The sequence below is a fragment of the Eumetopias jubatus genome, unplaced genomic scaffold (assembly GCF_037043125.1).
Source record: "Eumetopias jubatus isolate StellerSeaLion01/CBP00866 unplaced genomic scaffold, mEumJub1_p1.0 scaffold_2, whole genome shotgun sequence".
NCBI classification, from domain to species: domain Eukaryota; kingdom Metazoa; phylum Chordata; class Mammalia; order Carnivora; family Otariidae; genus Eumetopias; species Eumetopias jubatus.
Window position 1 is genome coordinate 36,284,918 of NW_028274808.1, and position 22,680 is coordinate 36,307,597.

The following is a 22,680-nucleotide window of genomic DNA, read 5'->3' on the forward strand; positions in this document are numbered from 1 at the left end:
ACTCATTCATGACCCAGAAGTGTGAATAGTAGATACTTATTATGTGGTTCTGGTTTTGTGGTTGTACTTTTTGTGCAACATTTTGTATAACACTTTTTTTTTTTTTGAGAGAGAGAGAACCTGTGAGGTGGTAGTGAGGGTGAGGGTGAGAGGAAAAGGGTGAGAGAGAATCTTAAGCAGTCTCCATGCCCAGTGCTGAGCCTTAGTGGGGCTTGATCTCACGACCCTGAGGTCATGACCAGAGGCAAAACCAAGAGTTGGACGCTTAATTGACTGAGCCACCCAGGTGCCCACATAACATTTTTATCTGAGAGTCATTTTTACTGATTTGTGCAGAATGAGTTCATTGATTGTGGCCATCCAATAAATATATCTCATTTATTATTTATCCACTTACGTATTTATAGTAAGAAAAGCCATATTGTGGATATCTTTTGCCATGATGTTCTGGGCACCAGTGAAATTGATGGATTATAAATGATATAATTCTCAAGAGTGCTATATGCTACTAATTTTTATTTCAGAGGGTTTATCCCAGTTTTCACTCAGATGAATAATTCAAAAACATTTCTGTTCTCTACATTCTCAATAAAATGAGTATTTTTGCTCACTTATTTTTGTTAATGGGTAAGAAATGCTATTTTATTGTTATTTTAATATGTACTTCCCTGATTATTAATAATGTGTAGTATCTTCTCAAATGTTTACTGACTATTCTATTGAATTGCTTTCCTAAGCTTTTTGTTTTCCTTTTTGGTTTTCATTTTTATTCATTTGTTTTGGGTTATTTATTTTCAATCTATGGCTTACCTTTCTGCTTTTCTTTCTTTTTTTTCCCATGATCAATTTGTGGGAATATTTTTTTATTGTAGATATTAACTCTTTATCTCTTCTATATGTTGCAAATATGCTATCCAGCCTACTGACTGTCTTCCTCCTTTGTTTGTGGGATTTATTGTTATAAAAATGAAATATTCATATAATCATTATACTAATATTTTCTTTTATAGGTTTCCAGATGCCTCACTGTGTCTATCACATCCTGAATTTGTATTATAATATTCCAATAGTATTTTTAAAATTCTTTTTACATTTAAGATGTAAATCCAATGCTTTCAGTTTACTTACTTAACAACTAAATTGCATTTTCCAAGTTTTATTACTGCTTCCTTTTTATTTTTTCCTTTTATTGCAATTTTATGCTGCCTAGGTATTGTTTATTTTCAGATTATTTTCTTCAGATGGCATGCTTTCTGAATCTGTGCATATCTGCAAATGTCCCTTTTGTTCTCACAATTGAATAAATCCCTTAATTTTTCATTTTGGTTTTAAATCACCACACATTTTTAAAAATTTTATGGAAATCTATGGTTTCATCCTGGGTCTTATGGACCTGCCCTCTGTAGAATAGATTTTCCTCCAACTATTTTCAGATCTTTATTTTAGCTGTGTTTTTTACTAGCAAAATATGTTCTTTTTATTGGCTAGGACTCTAATTCTGTTCTCAGCAAACAAATTTTCTGGCACATTTATTGAATTATTTATTTTAGTTTCAGAGTCATCATTTTAGTTTCAGTGTCTTTTTTTTTTTCTTGAAAAGATCTGCTCTGGAAGCTTATTAGCTTTTTTTAACTTTTCTTGAAATAATGATTATTTTCTTTAACCAATTTCTTCATTCAACTTCATTAGGAACTTTTTTTAAGTTTGCCTTCCACCCTTTTGTTGTTCATTTTCCTTATATTGGATATTGTTTTTTCCATTGAGTGGTCATATGTATTTCTATTAATTCATTGATTAAGGCAGACTTTTTTGTTATTTTGTGTAGAAGCAAAAGTATACTTTGGAAGACCCAGGATGAGTGAACTTGCAAACTAGATTTTATCCCTTTAATTATGCTTTATCAGCAATCTGTTGAATTTCCTTCTCCTGGCAGATGCTTCTGGATTCCCATTTCCACCACCTCCATTGACGTGCTTAGTTACTAAAATGTGGCTCTGCCCTTGGGCCAGAATTCATGTTCCAGGTACTTGCTCCTAAAGCAACCCATGTCATTTGGCATTGCCTTTGAATATATGTGGACTATGAGCTGATAAAGATCAGTGTTTTGTTTTCTTTTGTGTTTTTTTCTGGGAAGCTCTCTGGTTTTGTTATTTGAACTGAGGAAAAGGAAGAGTTGTCTGGAATGAGAGAAGAAGCAGGTCTGGAAAGAGAAGTAGTGGTGAATGTGCATACTCTGTGAGCGCTCTGGTCCCTCTTTGATTCTGGCCTTGAACTGCCCCTTGGTGTTTGGAATCCTTGAGAAACCCTGGTCTCCCAGCAATAAATCCTGGGGTCGGATTTTTCCATAACAATCACTATCTTCTCTGTAAGAAGATCACGCTTTGGTACCATTTATATGAGGCTTGTCTGTAGGATTCATGTAGCTTATGAAATGTGAGCAAAGCACTAGTCTTCTGCTTCTAAACAAAGGCTTTAGAAACTATTGTATCCTTTACAATTTTTCTCCTTCTGCTACAAGAAAGGCATGTTCCATGGGGTAGGAGGTATGTCTTTTCCCAGGTTCCAGAATGAAGGCTGTGTGGAGCTGAACCTGCAATAAACTTGTGAAGAAACATTCATTGTTGTTTTGAAGCATTAAGAATTTGTGGGGTTGTTCTCACCACAATATAATTTCATGAAAACTAATGGAAAAAGCATATATTTTTTGTTTCTTATCAATCTGTGGCTACTTGTTAGCAAATATTAACAAATTAGCAAATATTTATGCCATGAGATTTACTGATTGTTGAATCTAAAAGAAAATTTTGCCATGGGAATCTGGAAATCCTGGTTTCTATTATACAAAAATCTATGTCATTATGGTGTTCCTACTGCTATAGATTATACTGCTTAGTATTTTTTCTTATACAAAATATGCTATCAGAAGGCAAATGAGATAATGAAGAGATGAGTCCATTTAAGTTTTGGATATTTGAGCTTGTAAAATTGAAAGTGAATTTTAATTTCATGATTCTGCTTTTGTTAATGTTACAATGAAGTGTATTACTTTGGTTGAATTAGGTCATTTTTAGACCCTCATTTCCTGGTGTATGCATACAACAAATCAGGAACATTGTATCCAGATTCTTCATTTATAAAGGTAAGCTTTCCTTTATGCTCTGTAGATTTATGTTTTTTTTTTTTATATCATTAAGGTGCCATTGGCAGGAAGAAAAAGAATGCTTTCTGCCCCACAGAATTATTGGGCAAACATCAGAAGCCCAAATATCAATTACTATGAAGGCAGATTGACCAGAACAATTACTTTTCAAATTTGGAACTCCAGAATCTCTTATCAAAAAAGGTTGTTTAAACCATCAGAAGTATTAGTAGGGTTCTGAGAGAGAAAGAAAGTGGGTTAAGGAGCTAAGAATAAGAAGCCCCTAAATACAGAGTCATTTTAATTGAGATGTCATAGGACCTGAGCAGTGTAGGAAGTGGTGGAAATTACAATTACCATGTGGCTTCACTCATAAGTAGAACATAAGGAATAGTGCGGAGGAACATAGGGGGAAGGAGGGAAAACTGGGAAGAAATCAGAGAGGGAGACAAACCATATTAGACTCTGGACTCCAGGAAACAGGGAGTTGGGGAAAGGGAAGGGGATGGGGGATAGGGTAACTGGGTGATGGAGCATTACGGAGGGCATGTGATATGGTGAGCACTGGGTGTTATACGCACTGATCAATCATTGAACATTATATCAAAAACTAATGATGTACTACTATACGTTGGCTAATTGAATTTAAATAAAACATATATGCATAAAAAAAGAAATTACATTTCTGAACAATCACATTCCCACAAAGAAACTTCAGGCCTACATGTTCTTTCTCTTTACCTTCTCCAATCTTTAACTATTTATGGTAATGCTTCTATGAACATGCATCTGCAATTTGTTGTGTGGACATAATTTTTTATTTTTCTGGGATACATGTCCAGGAATATGATTGCCAGATCATATGGTAAGTATATGTTTATTTTTTAAAAGAAATTATTAACTATTTTCCAGAGTGTCTGTACCATTTTACATTTCCACTGGAAATGTAGGAAAGATAAAGGGTCTGCATGTTTGTCACCATTTGATCAGTATTTAAATAATCTTTTAAAATTTTAGTCATTTTGATAGATGTATAGTGATAGCTCATGTAATTTTTAATTTGCATTTCCCTAATGTCCAGTGATGTTGAATATATTTTCATGAAATGAAGTGTCTATTTGTGTCCTTTACCCATTTTCTAATTGGGTTGGTTGGTTTTTTATTATTGATTTTTAAGCAGTTTATATATTCTAAATACAAATCCTTTGCCAGATAGGTGGTTTGTCAATATTTATTCCCAGTCTGCAATTTGTCTTTTCATCTTGTTCATAAGGTCTCCCATTGATTAGAAATTTTTAATTTTGATAAAAGTTAATTATCAACTTTTCCTTTTATGAATGGAAGTTTGGGTATCAAACTTAAGAACTCCATTTATCCCTAGTTCCTGAAGATTCTATGCTTTTCCCCCCTAAAAGTTTTATAGTTTTATTTACCTTTAGTTGTATGTCCACTGTGAGATAATTTTATGTAAGGTGTGAGATTTGGATCAAGGTTAATTCTTTTGACTGAGGATGTGCATTTATTAGTTTCAACATCATTGATATAAAAGGCTATTCTGTATTGAATTGCTCTTGCATCTTTGTCAAAAGGTCAGTAGGCCATATTTTTGTGGATATATTTTTGGGTTCTTTATTCTTTTCAGTTCTTCTATGTGTCTGTACTTCTGCCACTACCATGCTGTCTTCTTTAGTTTACTTGTAAATTAAGCATTTATATAGACTGCAGTGATTCCTCCTACTTTATTCTTTCTCAAGAATTTTAGACTATCATAGGTATTTTGCTTGTTCATATAAATTTCAGGCTAAATTACTTCATGGATACAAACAAACTTGCTAGGATTGTGATAGACATTGTGTTAACCCTGTAGATCAATTTGGGGAAAACTGACATTTTTGTTATGTTGAGTCTTCTAACCTGTGAATGCAGTGAGACTTTCCATTTATTTGATCTTTTTTCCTTATGTCTTTCAATAACATTTTGTAATTTTAGCATGCATATCCTGTACGTAGTTTTTTTAAGTTTTTACTGAAGCATTTCATTTTCTTTGGATCAAATGTAAATGATATTGTATTTTAATTTCAGTTTCCACATATTGTTAACTAGAAATGCAATGTATTTGTGTTGATCTGGTATCTTACAACCTTGCTGAAGTCACATACTTTTTTTTTTAAGATTACTTGGGATTTTTTACATAGATGTGTCTTTTATAAATACAGACATTTTTCTTTTGTCCTTTTCAATCTGTATGCTTTTTATCTCTCTGCTTTGGCTTACTATGCTTGCTACAACTTCCAATACGGTACTGAATCACAGTAGTGATTTACCTCGTTCTCCATCTTAGGGATAAAATAGTCATTCTTTCCACATTGAGGATAATGTTAGCTGTAGGGTTTTTTTTTTTTTAAATATATTCCTTACAAATTTGAGGAAATTCTCTATTTCTAGGTTGCTAAGAGTTTCCCATGCCCCATCAAGTGGTATGTGTTTAATTGTATCAGATGGCTTTTCTGTATCAGTTGATATGATCATATGACTTTTTTAGCCTCTTGATATGATGGATTGCACTGATTGATTTTCAGATATTAAAACAATAGTGCAGATCTAGAAAAGTTACAACTTGGTCCTGGTGGATAATTCTTTTTATCTATGACTGGGTTTGATTTGCTAATAATTGCTTGAGGATTTTTTTTTGTTGTTGTTAAAGTTCATGAGAAATATTGGTCTGTGGTTTTCTTTTTTTGTACTGACTTTGTCTAATTTTTGTAGTAGAGTAATACTGGCCCTATAAACAAATTTGTTTTATTTTCTGGAAGATGTTGTATAAAGAACATGCTAATTTTTAAGTTGTTTGGTAAAATTCTTTATTGTCCTCACAAGGCCTGGGGACTTGTGTGTGTGTGTGGGAGGGCAGAGTTTTTAATTACCGACTCAGTTTATTTAATAGTTACAGGAATACCTTGTTTATCTGTTTCATATGTATTGTTTGGGTTGTTTGTGTTTTTTTAAGGAATTTGTCCATTCCATCTCAGGGGTGGAATTTAGGGGTATAATTTTGTTATAGCCCTTATTATCTTTTTAATTATTATGGGAGTGTTTTGTTTCTGACATCAATGATGGCTGTCTTCTCTCTTCTTCGTCAGTCCTGCTGGAGATTTTCCAATTTACTGAATTTATCAAAGAACCAGCTTTTTCTTGCCTTTTTCATATTTTTGTCTTATTTTCAATTTCATAGCATTTAGCTCTTATGTTTATTGTTGTCTCCCTTGTACTTTTCTTTGAGTTTCTTTTTTCTAGTTTGTTGAGGGGAAAACATATTACCAATTTGTGACCTTTCCTCTTTTCTGTTGTAAGCATTTTAGTACTAAAATTGCCTACTCAGCACTGCTCAAGCTGCAGCCTACAACAATATGTTTTATTTTCAGTTTGATACAGTTATATGTATTTTTAAAATTTCCTTTGAGGCTTCTTGTTTGACCCATGGAGTTTTAAAAAGTGTGTTGTTCAATTTCCAAAGTTTGGAGATTTTTCCTGTTGTCCTTGTCTGCTGATTTCTAGTTTGATTTCATTATGGTTAGAAAATATATCCTGTATGATTTCAATTCTTTTAAATTTGTGAAGGTTTGCTTTATGATCCAGTATATTATGTGTTGATGAATGCTCTTGGAAAATTGAAAAATATGTGTATTCTGCTCTTGGGTTGGAATCTTCCATAAATGTCATGTAGATCATATTGATTGATGTTGTTCAGTTCTGTATTTTTACTGATTTTCTGTCTAATACTATCAATAACTGTATGATACATATTGAATTCATCATTATTGTGGGTTTTTTTTTTTTTTTGTCTTTCTCTTTCAGTTGTATCAGTGTTTGCTTCACATATTTTGAAGTTCTGTTGTTTGATGCCCAATACATTTAGGATTGCCGTGTCTTCTGGATGGATTGATGCTTTTATGATTAGGTAATGATTCTCTTTGTCCCAAATAGATTTTTTTACTAGTAAGTCCACTTTGTCTGATATCAATAAAGCCACTTTGCTTTATTTTTATGAACACTCACATGATACATATTTGTCCATTCATTTCAGTCTATGTTATGTTTGAAATGAGTTTCTTAAAAGAGTATTTAGTTGAGCCATAGTATTTCTTTTTCTCCCATTTACCCTGGTGCACAGTATTTTATTTGGTATTTTTAGACTATTTACATTTAAAATAATTATTGATATATTGGGGTTTATAACCCTAATGGCTTGTCCTTTGTTTGTGTCTTCTTGCTTTCTTCTGGGTATTTGGATATTTTTTAGGATTGCATCATGAATTATTAATGTCTTTTAAAGTATTTTCCTTATAGTTTTCTTAGTGTTTGCTGTAGATATTACAATATACATATATAACTTACAATATAGCTTACTATTATGTAGACTTTTTACTATTTCGGTAAAATGTTGAAACCATACTTCTGTTTGAGTTCCTTTATCCTCTGCATTTTTAAAATACAATTGGTAAAAATTCCTTTACATATATTAAGCATCAGATGATATTGTATGATTTTTGTTTCAACCCCAAAATATGATTTAAGAAACTCATGAGGGAAAAGATTGCCCATTATATTTACCATGATTTTAATCCATTCTGTTTCTCCCCATTCCTTATGATGCTCCAAGCCTTCATGTGATAATACTACATTTGTTTTTTGGAGTTTCTTTTTGACATTCTTTAAGGGTATATGTGCTAGTTATAAAATCTAGTTTTCCTTTTTTGAGAAAGTCTCTTTTTTCCTCCATTCTTAAAGGGTGAATTTGCCAGATACAGAGTTCATGTTTGACTGTACTTTTCTTTTAGCAGTTGAAAATTGATATGGTGTTTCTTCTTAACCTTCATTCTTTCAGATGTGAGCTCTGCTGTCATTCAAGTTGGTGTTTCCCTATAGGTTATGTGACATTGCTTTTTGGTCACTTTGAAGATATTTTTATTTCTTTTATTTTAATTACGATAACCTATTTATTGTGGGTTGCATTAGGTCCATTCCCTTTGCAGTTTGCTTAGCTTATGGAATCTAACGTTTATATGTCATCCATCAGTGTTGTGAAGTTTTCAGTCTTATTCCTTTTTCTTATTTTTAATTTGTATTTTATTTTCTTGTGGTAAAAATACTTAGATGTGAGTTCTACCATCAACAAATTTTACGTATACATTTTTGTTAATTATAGTATGATGATTTACAGAAGATCCTAGAGCTTATTCATCTTGCTTGACTGAAATATTATGCCCATAAGTTAGTACTCCCCATTTCTCCCTCTCCCCAGCCCATGGAAACCACCATCCCAACTCTCTGATGGTATGAATCTATTTCAGATGTCTCATATAAATGGAATCATGCAGTATTTGTCTTTCTGTGACTGACTTCTGTGACCGAAATCACTTAGCATGATGTCCTCATCCATGTTATCACATAATGCAGAATTTGCTTCTTTTTAAGACTGCATAGTATCCCATTGGATGTGCCCTGCATTTTCTTCATCCACTCATCTGCTGATACCTGGTTAGGTTGTTCCCACATCTTGGCTATTATGGATAGTGCTGCAGGGAACATAGGAGATCCAGTATCTGCTTGAGGTCCTCATTCCGATGCTTTTGGTAACTACTCAGAAATGACATTTCAAGATCATATGGTAGTTCTATTTCTAGTTTTTAGAGGAACCTCCATACTGTTCTCATCAGCAACTGCACCATGTTGTATTCCCACTAACAGTGTGTGACAGTTCCACTTTCTCCACGTCCTCACTAACCCTTGTTGTTATTTGTTTGTATGATAATAGCCATCCTAAGTGGTAGGAGGTGATTTCTTACTGGCAAATTGACATTTTGATCATTATAAAATGTCCTTATTTGATTCTTGTGACAGTTTTGACATAATGTCTATTTTGTCTGATATCAGTATAACTACATCTGCTCCCTTTTGGTTGTCATTTGCTTGGAATATCTTTTTTTATGGCTTCACTTTCAGCCTATATGTGCTCTTAAATCTGAAGTGAATTTCTTTCAGACAGCGTATAGTTGGATATTGTCTTTTTTCTTATTAAGCACTCTTATTATGTCTTTTGTTTGTGTAGTTTCATCCATTTACATTTAAAGTTATTATTGACAGGGACGTTATTTACTGTTGTCACTTGTTAATTGTTTTGTGGTTACTTTGTCTTTTCTTCTCTTGCTCTCTTCTATTGTGTTTCACGGATCTTTTAAAATATGTTTTGATATTGGTCTTTTTCTTTTGTGTTAATTATATTGGCATTTTCATTTTGGCTACCATGGGACTTACATGAAATGCCATATAGCTATAATAGTGTATTGTAAGCTGGTAAGAACTTCAACCACATGCAAAAATCTGCAGTTTTATTACTCCCCCTCACATTTTTTTTGTTTTTAATGTCACAATTTACATCATTTCATATTGTGTATCTTTTAACATATTTTTAGTTATAGTTATTTTTAATATTTTTGTCTTTTTTACCCACTATCATTATATTAATTTAGTATTCAGCACTTTCTATATATTTACCTTTACTAGTGATTTTCATTTTTATATGCTCATATTGCTGCTTAGCACCCTTTAGTGTCAATTTGAAGAACCACCATTCATATTTCTAGTCATGCAGATATAGTGGTGAGAGATTACCTCAGTTTTGTCTGGGAAAGTCTTCATCTCTCCAGTTTTTAAAAGACCTAATTTTTTTATGAGCAGTTTTGGGCTGGCAGCAAAATTAAGAGGAAGGTACAGACATTTTTAAATATTCCCTGGACCCACATGTTCATAGCCTCTGCTGTTAGTGACACCCCCAACCACAGTGATAGATTTATTACAATTGAGGTAGCTTCATGAAGCATGTCATACTTACCCAAAGTCCATAACTTACATTATGGTTTACTCTTGGTTTTGTACATTTCATGGGATTGCACAAACTTATGACATGTGTCACCATTGTAGCATCATACAGAATAGTTTTGCTGCCCTAAACAACCTCTGTGCTCCACCTATTCAACCTTCTGTCCTCCTCTCACCCTGAGAACTATTCATCTTTTTACTGTCTCCATAGTTTTGCCTTTTCCAGAATGTCATGTAGTTGGAATCATACCATATAAAGCTTTTGCAGATGGGCTTCTTTCACATGGTAATATGCATTTAAGATTCCTCCATGTATTAACATAGGTTGATAGTTCATTATTATCGCACTGAAGAATAATCCATTGTTTGGATGTACCACAGTTTATTAATCGGGTCACCTACTGAGGGACATCTACATTGCTTCTGAGTTTTGACAATTATGAATAAAGCTTCTATAAGCCATGTTTGCAGGTTTTTGTGTGGACATAACTTTTCAGTCCTTTGGGTAAATAAAAGGAGTAAGATTGCTGTTTCATGTTAAGAGTATGTTTAGGTTTGTAAGTAGCCACCAAAATCTTTTCAAAATGGCTCTACCATTTTGCATTCCTACTAGCAATGAATGAGAGTTTTTGTTGATCCACACACTTGCCAGCAGTTGTGGTTATCAGTTCTTTAGATTCTGGACAATTTAATACTTGTATAGTGATATTTCATTGATGTTTTAATTTTTTAATTTAAATTAAAATTTTTTTAGCTTTTTGAGATATGATTTACAAATAAAATTGTGTGTATCTAAAATGTACAAATGTGATTGATTCACATACATATGCTATGTAGAATGGTTACCATAATCAGGTTAATCAACACATCCATCACACCTCAAGTGGTTTTCTTTTGTGTGTGTGTGTGTGTGTGTGTGTGTGTGTGTGTGTTGAGAACACTTAAGGTTTACTCTCAACAATTTCAAGTATATAACACAGTATTATGAAATGTAGTTACCATGCTGTACATTAGATCCCCAGAGCTTAGCCATCTTATAACTGAAGGCTTATACCCTTTGACCAGCATTTCTCCATTTCTCCCAATCCCTACCACCTGGTAACCACCATTCTACTTCTGTTTTGATGAGTTCAACTTTTTGTTTTTAGATTCCACACCTAAGTGAGATCACACAGTATTTGTATTTCTCTGGCTAATTTCACTTAGTACAATGTCCTCTAGCTCCATCCATGTTGCAAATGGCAGGATTTCCTTCTCTCTCATGGGTGAATAATATTCATATATATATATGTACCACATTTTCTATACCCATTCATCCATCCTTGGACAGTTAAGTTGTTTCCATATATTAGGTATTGTGGATAATCCTGCAATGAACATAATGAGTGCAGATATCTCTTTGAGAAACTGATTTCCTTTCTTCTGGATATATATCCAGAAGTGGGATTGATGAATAATATTTTTTCATGTGTCAAATTTTTAATTTTTTGAGGGATCTCCATATTGTTTTCCGTAATGACTATACTCATTTACGTTCTTCAAACTGACCGTGTACAATGGTTCCTTTTTCTTCACATCCTCGTCAACACTTGTTATCTCTTGTCTTTTTGATAAAAAGCCATCCTATTGGGTGTGAAGTGATAGTTCATTGTGGTTTTGATTTGCATTTCCTGATGATTAGTGATGTTGAGCACCTTTTTATCTATCTGTTGGCCATTTATATATCTTCTTTGGAAAAAATATCTTTTCAGGTCCTTTGCTCATTTTGTATTTGGATTATTTGTTTTTCTGCTATTGAATTATATAAGTTCCTCATATATTTTGGTTAACCCCTTATCAAATAAGTGGTTTGCACATGTTTTCCCCTGTTACATAGATTATCTTTTCATTGTGTGGATTGCTTCCTTTGTTATGCAGAAGCTTTTTAGTTTGATGCAGTTCCATTTTTAAATTTTTGCTTTTGGTGTCAAATCCTCAAATCCAGAAAATGATTGCCAAGACCAACATCAAGGAGGTTTTTCCTATGTTTCTTCTAGTTTTATGGTTTCACATCTTATATTTAAGTCTTTACTCCATTTCAAGTTAATTTTTGCAAGTGGTGTTATTTTGCATGTGGATATTTAGTTTTTTCAGCACCATTTATTAAAAAGACTGTCTTTCCCCATTGTGTATTTTTGGCATCCTTGTGAAAAATTAATTGATGTTATATGTGTAGGTATATATCTAGGCTCTTAATTCTGTTCTTTTGGTCTATCTGCTGGTTTTTAAGCCAATATCATACTTTTCTGATTACTATAAATTTGTCTTAGATTTTAAAATCAGGAATTATGATACCTCAGCTTTCTCCAGATTGCTTTGGCTATTTGGGGTCTTTGTGGCTCCATAAGAATTTTAACATTTTTTTTTCTGGTTCTGTGAAAAATGCCAGTGAATTAGGGGTTGCATTGGATTTGTAGGTTGCTTTAGGTAGCATGGACACTTAATATTATTTTTTCCAATATATGAATGCAGGATATCTTAGCATTGTGTCTTCATCAATTTCTTTCATCACTGTATTATGGCTTTTAGTGTATAGGCCTCTCACCTCCTTTGTTAAATTTATTCCTATTTTATTCTTTTGGCTGCTGTTATAAATGGGATTGCTTTTTTAATTTCTCTGATATTTATTGTATAGAATCACAGCTGATTTTTACATGTTGATTTTGTTTCCTAAAACATTATTGATTTTTCTTTTTTAATCTGTTGCTGTGATTGCTTACATTACTTCATTTTTGAATGTTGAACCAGCTTTGCATACTTGAGATAAATCCAAGTTGGTTTTGGTTTATAATTCTTCTTATTCATTGTTGGATTTGATGTGCTAATTTTGTTGAGGATTTGTGCATATATGTTTATGAGAGATATTGGTCTGAAGTTTTCTTTTAATATTTTTGTCTGATTTTGGTATTAGGGTAATACTGTCCCCAGAGAATGGGTTAGGAAGTATTCCCTCTGCATCTATATTCTGAAAGAGTGTGTAAAGAATCTGTATAATTTCTTCCTTAAATGTTTGGAAGAATTCAAAGATGAACCCATCTGGTTCTTGTGCTTTCTGTTTTGGAAGATTATTAATTTTTGATTTGATTTCTCTAGTAAATATAGACCCATTCAGATTGCATTTTTTTAAAAAAAGATTTTATTTATTTATTTGAGGGAGAGAGAGAGAGAGAGGGAGGGAGAACACAGAGGGAAAGTGTGAGGGAGAAGCAGACTTCCCAGTGAGCAGAGAGCCCAATATGGAACCTGATCCCAGGACCCTGGGATCATGACCTGAGCTGAAGGCAGATACTTAACTGACTGACTCACCCAGGCACCCCCAGATTGTATATTTCATCTTGTGTGAGGGTTGACAAATTGTGTCCTTGAAGGAATTGGTCCATTTCATCTACGTTTTCAAATTTCTGGGTATGGAATTGTTCATCATATTCCTTTATTGTCTTTTTAATATTTATGAGGGCTGTAGTTATGCTACCTTTTTAATTCTGATATTAGAAATTAGTGTTCTCTCATTTTTACTTAGTTTCCCTGGCTAGAGCTGTGTTGATTTTATTGATATTTTCAAAGAACCAGCTTTTGATGTCATTCATTTTCTCTATTGATTTCCTGTTTTCAGTGTCATTATAATTTCTTTTCTTCAGTTTACTTTGTATTTAATTTGCTCTTCTTTTTTTAGTTATGTAAGGTGGAAACTTAGATTGTTGATTTTAGGTCTTTCTTCCTTTTTAATATATGCATTAAATGCTATAAACCTCCCCCTAAGCACTATTTTTGCTGCATCTCACAAATTTTGAAAAGCTGTGTTTTATTCCATTTAGTTAAAAATATTTTAAAATTTCTTTTTTGATCTATGTGTCCTTTAGAAGCATGTCTTTAATCTCATGTGTTTGGGATTTTCCAGCTATCTTCTTGTTATTGATTTATAGTTTAATTCCACTGTAGTCTGAGAGCAGACACTCTATGATTTCTATTCTTTGAAGTTTTTTAAGGTATTTTTTATGACTCAGAATGTCTGTCTTGGTGAATGTTCCATATGGACTTGAGAAGAATGTATATTCTGCTATTGTTGGATGAGGTAGTCTGTAGATGTCAATTATAACCAGTTGATTGATGATGTTGCTGAGTTCAACTGTGTCCAATTTCAAGTAACACTATAGCATGTCATAAGTAGTGTGAGTCCTTTACAATAAAAAATAATCCTAGTTCTTTCCTCCTATCCCTTGTACCATTGCTGCCATTCACTTTGCTTATATATAAGCAGGTGTTTTATATATATGTATATATATATCATATATATGAAATATGTAGTATAAAATGCATCTTTTATATATGGTATCTGTGTAAGCATATGTAGTTAAGTACATTGTTGCTATTATTTGAACAATTGTTATATCAGTTAAGCATAAGAAAAATGAAAGTTTTTATTTTACTGTTATATTCCTTCTTCAGTAGTCTGCCTTTATGGAGATTCAAGTTTCTGACCTATATCATTTTCTTTTTCTATATAGAATTTTTAAAATTTTTTCTTGCAAACAAATCTACTAGCAATAAATTCCCTCAATTTTTGTCTCATAAAATCTTTACTTCTTTCCTTTTGAAGGATAATTTTGCAGGGTATAGAATTCTAGGTTGGTGTTTTTTTTTTTCTCTCAATGCTTTAAATATTCACTCGAGTCCCTTCTTGTATGCATGATTTATGAAGAGAAATCTTATGATTCTGACTATTATTCTTCTGTAGGCAAAGTGTTTTCCCCTCTGGCTTCCTTTAGGATTTTTTTCTTTTTCTTTGATTTTCTATAATTTGAAAATGATATGCCAAGGTGTAGTTTTTTTTTTTTTAATTCTGTTTTAATTTTGTTTTTTAACTCTATGAGCTTTCTGGATCTGTGATTTGGTGTCTGACATTAATTTGTGGAAATTGTCAGTTATTATTGTTTCAGGTATTTCTTATATTCCTTTCTCTTCTTCATATTCCCATCATGTGTATGTTGCAACTTTTGTAGTTGTCCCATGGTCTGTGACTATATTCTGTTTTATTCTGTTTTTGTTTTCTTGCTTTTTAGATTTTAAAGTTTCTGTTGCTATATTCTCAAGTTCAGAGATTCTTTCCTCAGATACTTCCATCTACCAGACCATCAAAGGCACTCTTCATTTCTGTTACAGTTTTTTTTTTTTTTTTAATCTCTAGCTTTTATTTTGGGTTCTTTCTCATTTCTATCTCTATGATTACATTGCTCATCTGTTCTTGCATGGTGTCTGATTTATCCATTAGAGCTCTTAGCATAACAATAATTAATGGTTGTTTTAAATTCTCAATCTGATAATTCCAGCATTCCTGCCATGTCTCATTCTGATGCTTGCTCTGTCTTTTCAAATCGCATTTTTGCCTTTGGCATTTTTTTGGATAGCTGGACATGATGTACTAGGTAAAAATAACTGCTATAAGTATGCCTTCAGTAATGTAGTGGTGAGGTATGAGGCGAGAGGAAGTGTTCTGCAGTCATATGATTAAGACTCAGGTTTTTACTTGGCCTATGCCTCTGGACTGTGCACAACACAAGTCTTTCTCAGTTTCTTTTTCTTCCTTTCTGGTTGGGACAGAATGGCCTGAGTGGGCTGGAGTTGGGTATTTCCCTTCCCCATGTCAGTAAGGCTTTGATAATTTCCCAGCAAATTAGTCTTTAGTTTTATGGTTCTACTGATATCAAGCCTTGTTAAGAACATAATGCTCTGATGTATTTCAGAATGGTCCCTTTTCTCATCCCCTTCCTGAAAGCATGAGGGATTTTTCTCTGATATTTACTATGGCATGTTTGTCATACTTCTGGATGTAAATGTCACAAAACTGTGGGGACCTCATTATGGGTTTCTTTGGAATTTTTACTTCTCAGGATTGTCCACACTGATTGTCTAGCATTTCATCAATTACTGTGAGGATTAAATACCCTAACACTATTTCCAGCAGCACTTTTTACTACTTTTGCTTCAGTAAGCTGTAACTCCCTGTGTTTCCCTGCCTACCTCCCCAATCTTGGGTCTATAGTTTGCTCTGTGTCCTCACCTCTAATCCAGATCTAAAAAGTGTTGATTCTTCAGTCTGTTAAGCTTTTTACCTATAGTTAACATGGAGTGGTAACTTCCAAGTTCCTTATATGTATAACCATAGACCAGTCTCTTCATTTCTTTAGTTTTGCAGGGCATAATATTTTTTTTTCTCTCTGTCAACACTTTGAATATATCATCTCACTTCCTTCTGTCTTGCCACGTATCTACTGAAAAATCCATGGAAATTCTTAAGGCTGTTCCATCATATGTGACAAATCACTTTCTCCTGATGCTCTCAAAATTCTTTCTTTACATTTGACTTAACAATTTGATTATGTTATATCTGAATGTGGATTTCTTTAGGACCATTTTATTTGGTGTTTTGAGCTTCTTGGAAATGGATATCCATTTCCTTCTATAGGTTTGGGGAGTTTTAGCCATTATTTATTTGAACAATCTTTCTGTTTTTTTAATTGAGATATATTGATACATAATATTGTATAACTTTAAGGTGTACAGTGTGTTGATTTGATGCACTTTAGCGTTAGCTAACACCTCTTTTATGTCATATAGTTATTCCTTTCTTTCTCCCTCTTTTCCTTCTGAGACTTCCATAATGTGGATAGTGTTCTTCCTGGTAGTGTTCCATGTCTTTTAAGCTTTTTTTACTTTTTCAGTCTCTTTTCTTTTTGCTACTCAAACTTGTCTTCGAGTTCAGTTATTTTTTCTTATGCTTGATTCAGTCTGATGTTGAAACTTTCTAGTGAATTTTTCTATCTCTTTTTGAAATTCTCACTCAGTTTGCGCATTGTTTTCATGACCTCAGTGAGTATCTTTATGAGAGTTCTTTTTTTATTGAGGTATAATTTACATTAACATTATATTCATTTCAGACGTTCAGCATGATTCAGTATTTGTATATATTGCAAAATGATCACCACAGTTAGTCTAGTTAACATCCTTCACCATACTGTTCCTGAATTTTAAGATATAGTTTCTTAGCAACTTTCAAATATGCAATGCAGTATTACTAATTGTAGTTGCTGTGCTGTACATTACATCCCCATTACTTATTATTTTATAATTGGGAGTTTGTATTTGAGAGTTATTTTTAACTCTCTGTACAGTAAATCATTTAAGTTAATTTCAATAGGTTCAATTTCTGGAGATTTATCTTGTTCCTTTGTTTAAAACATCTTTTCCTGATTCTTCATTTTACTTGACTCATTGTTTTTTTGTTGGCTAATAGTCAAAGCAGTCAACTCTCTCAGTCTTCACCAACTGGCCTTGTGCAGAAGTGGATTCCCCTGATCAGCCTTGCCATTGATTTTGGGGGCGTTTACTAACTTCTTATCTCTTCAGGGAGAAGTAGGCACCTGTGTTTTTTTCCTGCTTTCTCTGTGCTAGACAGAAGGGAGGGTCAATAATCTCTACCATCCCAAGCTGCTGCCTCTGGTCTCTTGTAGGCAAATAGATTCTGCCAGATCTATCAGTGCTCCAGGATTCGTGAGACAGATGCTAATTCTATGGGCAGTTTTGATGAAGTGGAGGCACTACATGCATGGATCAACTTTTTCCTTTTCCAGTAAGAAACAGAAAGCTAGGGTTTTTCATTCACTCACTCTGTGCTGAGTTGTGGGGGTTGCAAATCAATGATTTGTACTAGCCCAAGTCACTACTTCTGTTTTACCTGGGTGGCTAAGACTGTGCTGAACTTATCAGGACTCCTAAGACTGGTGATACAGATACTAGTTCTTTGGGTAGCCCCCTCAGAACAATTGGGGCACTTGGCATGTGAACAAACCCCTTTCCTTCCCCAGTCAAGCTGGGAGCTGGAAAGTCACTTGAGATCATATGGCAGTGCTCTGGGCAGTGTCCCTGGTGAAAGGTACACCAAATCTTCATATTGGCTTTGGTGAGCTTGATTTTGCATTCTTCTAGGGTGTGCCTTTCAGCTAATTTCTGATTAATCATAAAGGGAATTTGTCCATGAATTGTTGCTGAATTGATGTATTTCTCCCAAGAAGCCCAGGGCTTCTTACTCCATTCTTCCTGACCGGAAATTCAGCCTTTCTTTCTTTTTTTTTTTTTAAAGATTTACTTATTTGAGAGAGAGAGAGTACATGAGCTGGGGGGGGGGGGAGAGGAGTGGCAGTGGGAGAGGGAGAAGCAGACTCCCCACCCTGCTGAGCCTGATCCCAGGACCCTGAGATCTGTATTTTAGATCTGGTATTGTTCCACAAGTTATTGAGGCTCCATGCATTTTCTTAGTTCATTTTTCTTAGTTTTATATACTGAGTAAATTCTACTAATCTGTCCTAAAGTTCACTGATTCTATCCCTTGCCATCTCCAGTGTACTTTTGAGCCTATCCAGACATTTGTTTAATGTGTATATATTTTTCAGTTCTAATACTTTGTTTTTTATGGTTTTTATTTCTATTCTGCCTTTTGTTTCAAGATAATTTGTGATTGTTCATTGAAGCAATTTTCCATGGCTGCTTTAAAATCTTTGATTGTTCCAATATGTGGCTTATCTCAATACTGGCATCAGTTGGTTGCCTTTTCTCCTTTTTGTTGTGATTTTTCTGGTTCTTGGTATAGTGGGTGATTTTCACTTGTATCCTTGATGATTAAATCTTCTGTTTTTGAAGAAGTCACCCAGTTTAATTTTAGATTTAGTGTGGTGTGTTGTTCCAATGACACTTTAGCTTTCGTATAGCTTTTAATGTTATTCTGTTGAACTTTGTTCTTCTGGCTCTACTGGACTTCTGCTATTGCAGCCTGTGGTGGTAAGAGGTACTTACCTGGACCACCTTGTACTGCTAGATGGGGTCAGATGATGAGGGATAAATGGGATAGATAGCATTTCTTCTGGCTGTACTCCAGCCACTTGATGTCAGTGTGCTTCTCACTCTATTTTTGCTAGTCCCCCTTCAGTGAGGAAAGTTCCTATCTGGAACTGATGGAAATAATATATATCACAGCTAATAACATATAATAATAACATAGAAACAAATTCATAGGAATGTGATGATACTAAAGTTTTCATAGCACAGCATTAGCAAAGGAACAGGGCTGACTGTAGATATCAGTAGACTTTTAAGGGAAGAGAAGGGAATATTCACTGAAAAAGATTATTAGGGGAGAACCTGGGAAGATTAATGCTGTGAAAGTTCATGGGGAGGAGAGCTTGAACTAAGGATGATCAACTTGGTGAGATAGTAAAGAGAAAGAAAATGAAAAAATTTCAGTTAAGATACTTTTGGGTTACTTAAAAAAAACAAGTGAAATGTTCACATTTGAAGTCAAATTAATGCTGTGAATTACATCAAGTTAGTAGTTATAAACTATACATTTGAGAAGTGTGGCTGAGAGAGAAAAGAAGCAGATAAAAAAGTTGTTTGTCAAATATTTAGAATTAAAGTAAGAATTATTTGGGGGAAGGATAGGAGTCATGACTATTAGACAAAAATGTTTAAGAGGAAGAGATTGCAGATAATGGAATATCTGGTAGATAATATTATGGTAATGGCTAAATTAAATGTTTGATGATATCTAGGAAGTAAGGATACACCAATAACTTTATTTACAAATCATTCATACACTTGTTGTGATGAGTATCAGGTTTTGTATAGAAGTGTAGAATGACTGTGTTGTGAACCTGAAGCTAATATTACACCGTGTGCTTAACTAACAAATTTAAATAAAAACTTAAAAAAAATCCAAATCATTCATGAATGTATCTTTGTATACTCCTGTTTAGGGCCATTGCCTTTATCAAGGATATGCCACAGAAGTTCCAAAATCAGTTGTGACACTTAGCGCTTGTTCTGGACTCAGGTAATGGCATGTTCTAGAGATGTACATGATTGAAAATCTTGTGTAATCTTTTAATTTTTAGAAACATCTTGAAAGATACAGTGAAGACAAAGAGAAGTAGAGACCTTGATTGTGTTTCTTCTCATATACTTTCCTTTCTTCCTCCTCATCTTATCATTTTTCCTATTCTCTTTGTCTCCGTCCTAGGCTGGCAATCATAAAACTTATGCAGGAAAACCTTCCACTAGTATGAAGAATATTCACATGTCTTAGCCACACTAGCACCACAGTGACTTCTAAATACCATAATAGAGAGAAGAAGCTGTAAAATTGTGTTTGAAAGTTTACCCAAATAAAAAGAGATGATTCTTAGATATTAGGCCACAAAGACCACGGTTAAATTCCCATAAAATTTTTTTATTTAATATTGATTTATATTTCTCCACGGGTAGTCTATATTAACTATCATTTTATTTCTTTTTTATGTGTTTAAATACCTAGGGGATTATTCCTGTTGCAGAATGTCAGTTATGGCATTGAGCCATTGGAATCTGCAGCTGCATATGAGCATATGCTTTATCAAATAAAGAATAATAAAATTGATTTTTCCCCTGTACAAGAAAATTATCCTACAACCCAACTGGTAGATCAGTCCTTCAGGATTCTTGTGAAATCGGAAGTAAGTAACCATTTTTATGTTATCTTCACTTGTGTTATCTTTGATAAATTTATTCACATTGGAACTGTTACATTTGGAAAACAAATTTAAATGATATTAATTATATTAAAATCTTCTGTTGCAAGATATTTATTTTAAGTATATTTTTATGTTTAGTTACATGATATACAGAAAATGTAATATATATAAACACACATAATTAAAAAATCAAAATTCTCACATTTTCTTAATTGCAAGTATGTTGATGCATATATACATATTTGCCCTGTTTTTGAATTAACATTCTATTAGTATAATGTTACACAAGTTCTTGTGCTAAAACTTGGCTGAGTAACATAACTTTTCTGTGTGTAAATTTTCTTATTTCTAAAAAAATAATAAAAACAATACTTAACTCATACAGTTATTTCAAAGATTAAATACATTTATAAATGGAAATTACTTAGCATAGTATGTAGACAAAAAAGTGATCAGTAAAAATTGTTGTTTTTATTTGTTTACCATATTTTCTGATGTAGTGAAACAATGTATTTGGAAGTCATTAGGGAAAGTTTGGGTACAAAACAAAATGTAGTAATGAAGTAAAATAGAAACAAAAATTTCAGAACCAAAGAAGAAACCAGGGATATCATTGCAGGAATGGAGATAAGTCAGGATTAATATATGTTTGTGAATTTTATATCTTTCATGAAGTAACTTGAAAATTGCTTTTCATCCTGAATTTGATAGGCTTAGATCTATAGGTTTAGTTAAACATATTATCACATGACTAGTGCTTTTACGAGCATGAATAAAGAGAATGAGTATCTCCAATATATCAGATTTTTAAAAAGAACAAAAAATAACATAAAGACATATTTTAGGCATATTTTTACATTCATGAAAGTAAACACAAAGAAACTTATAAACAAGGTGAACACCTTCATTATAATTCAGAGATAAAAAGTAGAAAGAAACCAAACAAAATAACATAAAGGGCTTATCTACTGAAAGCATATTAAACACATGCATTTATCCCTCTTGTCCTTTTTTAAAAACCCACTAAATGAAAAGGTATTTTTAAAATGGCATAAACATACAAACACAAGCAGAACAGGAGAGGAGAAACAACAATGGACATTAAATATCAGATAGCTGATTTAGCCTTCAAAAAGCAGAATCCTAAACTGGTAATGTTAAGAGTTAGTTGGACAGTTAGGTAGTCAGGGCCAGGGTCCCCAAAAAGAAAACAGGGAGCCAGGACAGCTAAGACAAACTGGACTGCCATCCTATTTTATAGCTTAAACAAGACAGCAATAGCCTCCCATTTTGCACTTCTGTAAAAGTGACTTTTGCAAAACATCCTGAGATACAATTGACCATAAAACATTTGTCACTATCATGAGCTGAGGCAGTTAAGACATAAGTCTCCAGATGTCAGCCCAAAAAGACCATCAGCACGTAAACATTAACATGTTAGGTAGACAGGTGCGTGATCGAAACCCTGATTGGCATGACTTAGCAACAAATCTGCAGGGGGCCCACACGCTGATTACTTAAAATAGTTCTGTAAAAGAGCTTGTAAAAACCCCTTGATTTGAACGCCAAAATGGCAACCGTCTCAGGTCCCTTCCTTCTTTGGAAGCTTTGTACTATTGCTCAATAAACTTTGCTTTGCTGCCCACCACTCTTCGTCTTGTCTACCTCTTCATTCTTTGAAGTGGCGTGACCAAGAACCCCAGGAACTAAAGGAAAAGAAATCCTGAAACAGGAATTGGAATAGTCTCTGGGAAACTTGACGTACTGCAGTACTATTCAGATGTTTCTTGAATTGCAATAGGAAGAGATTTTAAAGGTGGACTGAAGACAATTGGTTGAAATAAGTTGTGTAGGTATTTAGCAATCCTGTTTTCCTGTCCTAACGAATTGTTTCTGTTGTAGACTGACAGATCCATGAAGACTGTTTTCTTTGGGGATTCTGTGAAATGGGGACACCAGTCACAGATGTTCTATTGTATTTCCCAATAGAAGAGGAATACCATACTGAAACTAGTGTGTTTAATTTAAACTTGGCACATTGGATACTGGGAGCCAGGCTTACAC

The 22,680-nt window shown here is 33.5% G+C and overlaps 1 protein-coding gene across 1 annotated transcript in view; it reads left to right on the forward strand.

The window, feature by feature from the left end:
* The window catches only part of LOC114224819 (A disintegrin and metallopeptidase domain 3-like), a 130,827-nt gene that overhangs the window by 12,955 nt on the left and 95,192 nt on the right, over nt 1-22,680 (forward strand). Inside the window, exons 4-6 of the mRNA XM_088021312.1 lie at nt 3,061-3,139; nt 19,864-19,940; nt 20,421-20,598. Of these exons, the coding sequence (XP_087877438.1) occupies nt 3,061-3,139; nt 19,864-19,940; nt 20,421-20,598 (334 nt within the window). The remainder of the gene's footprint in view (nt 1-3,060; nt 3,140-19,863; nt 19,941-20,420; nt 20,599-22,680) is intronic.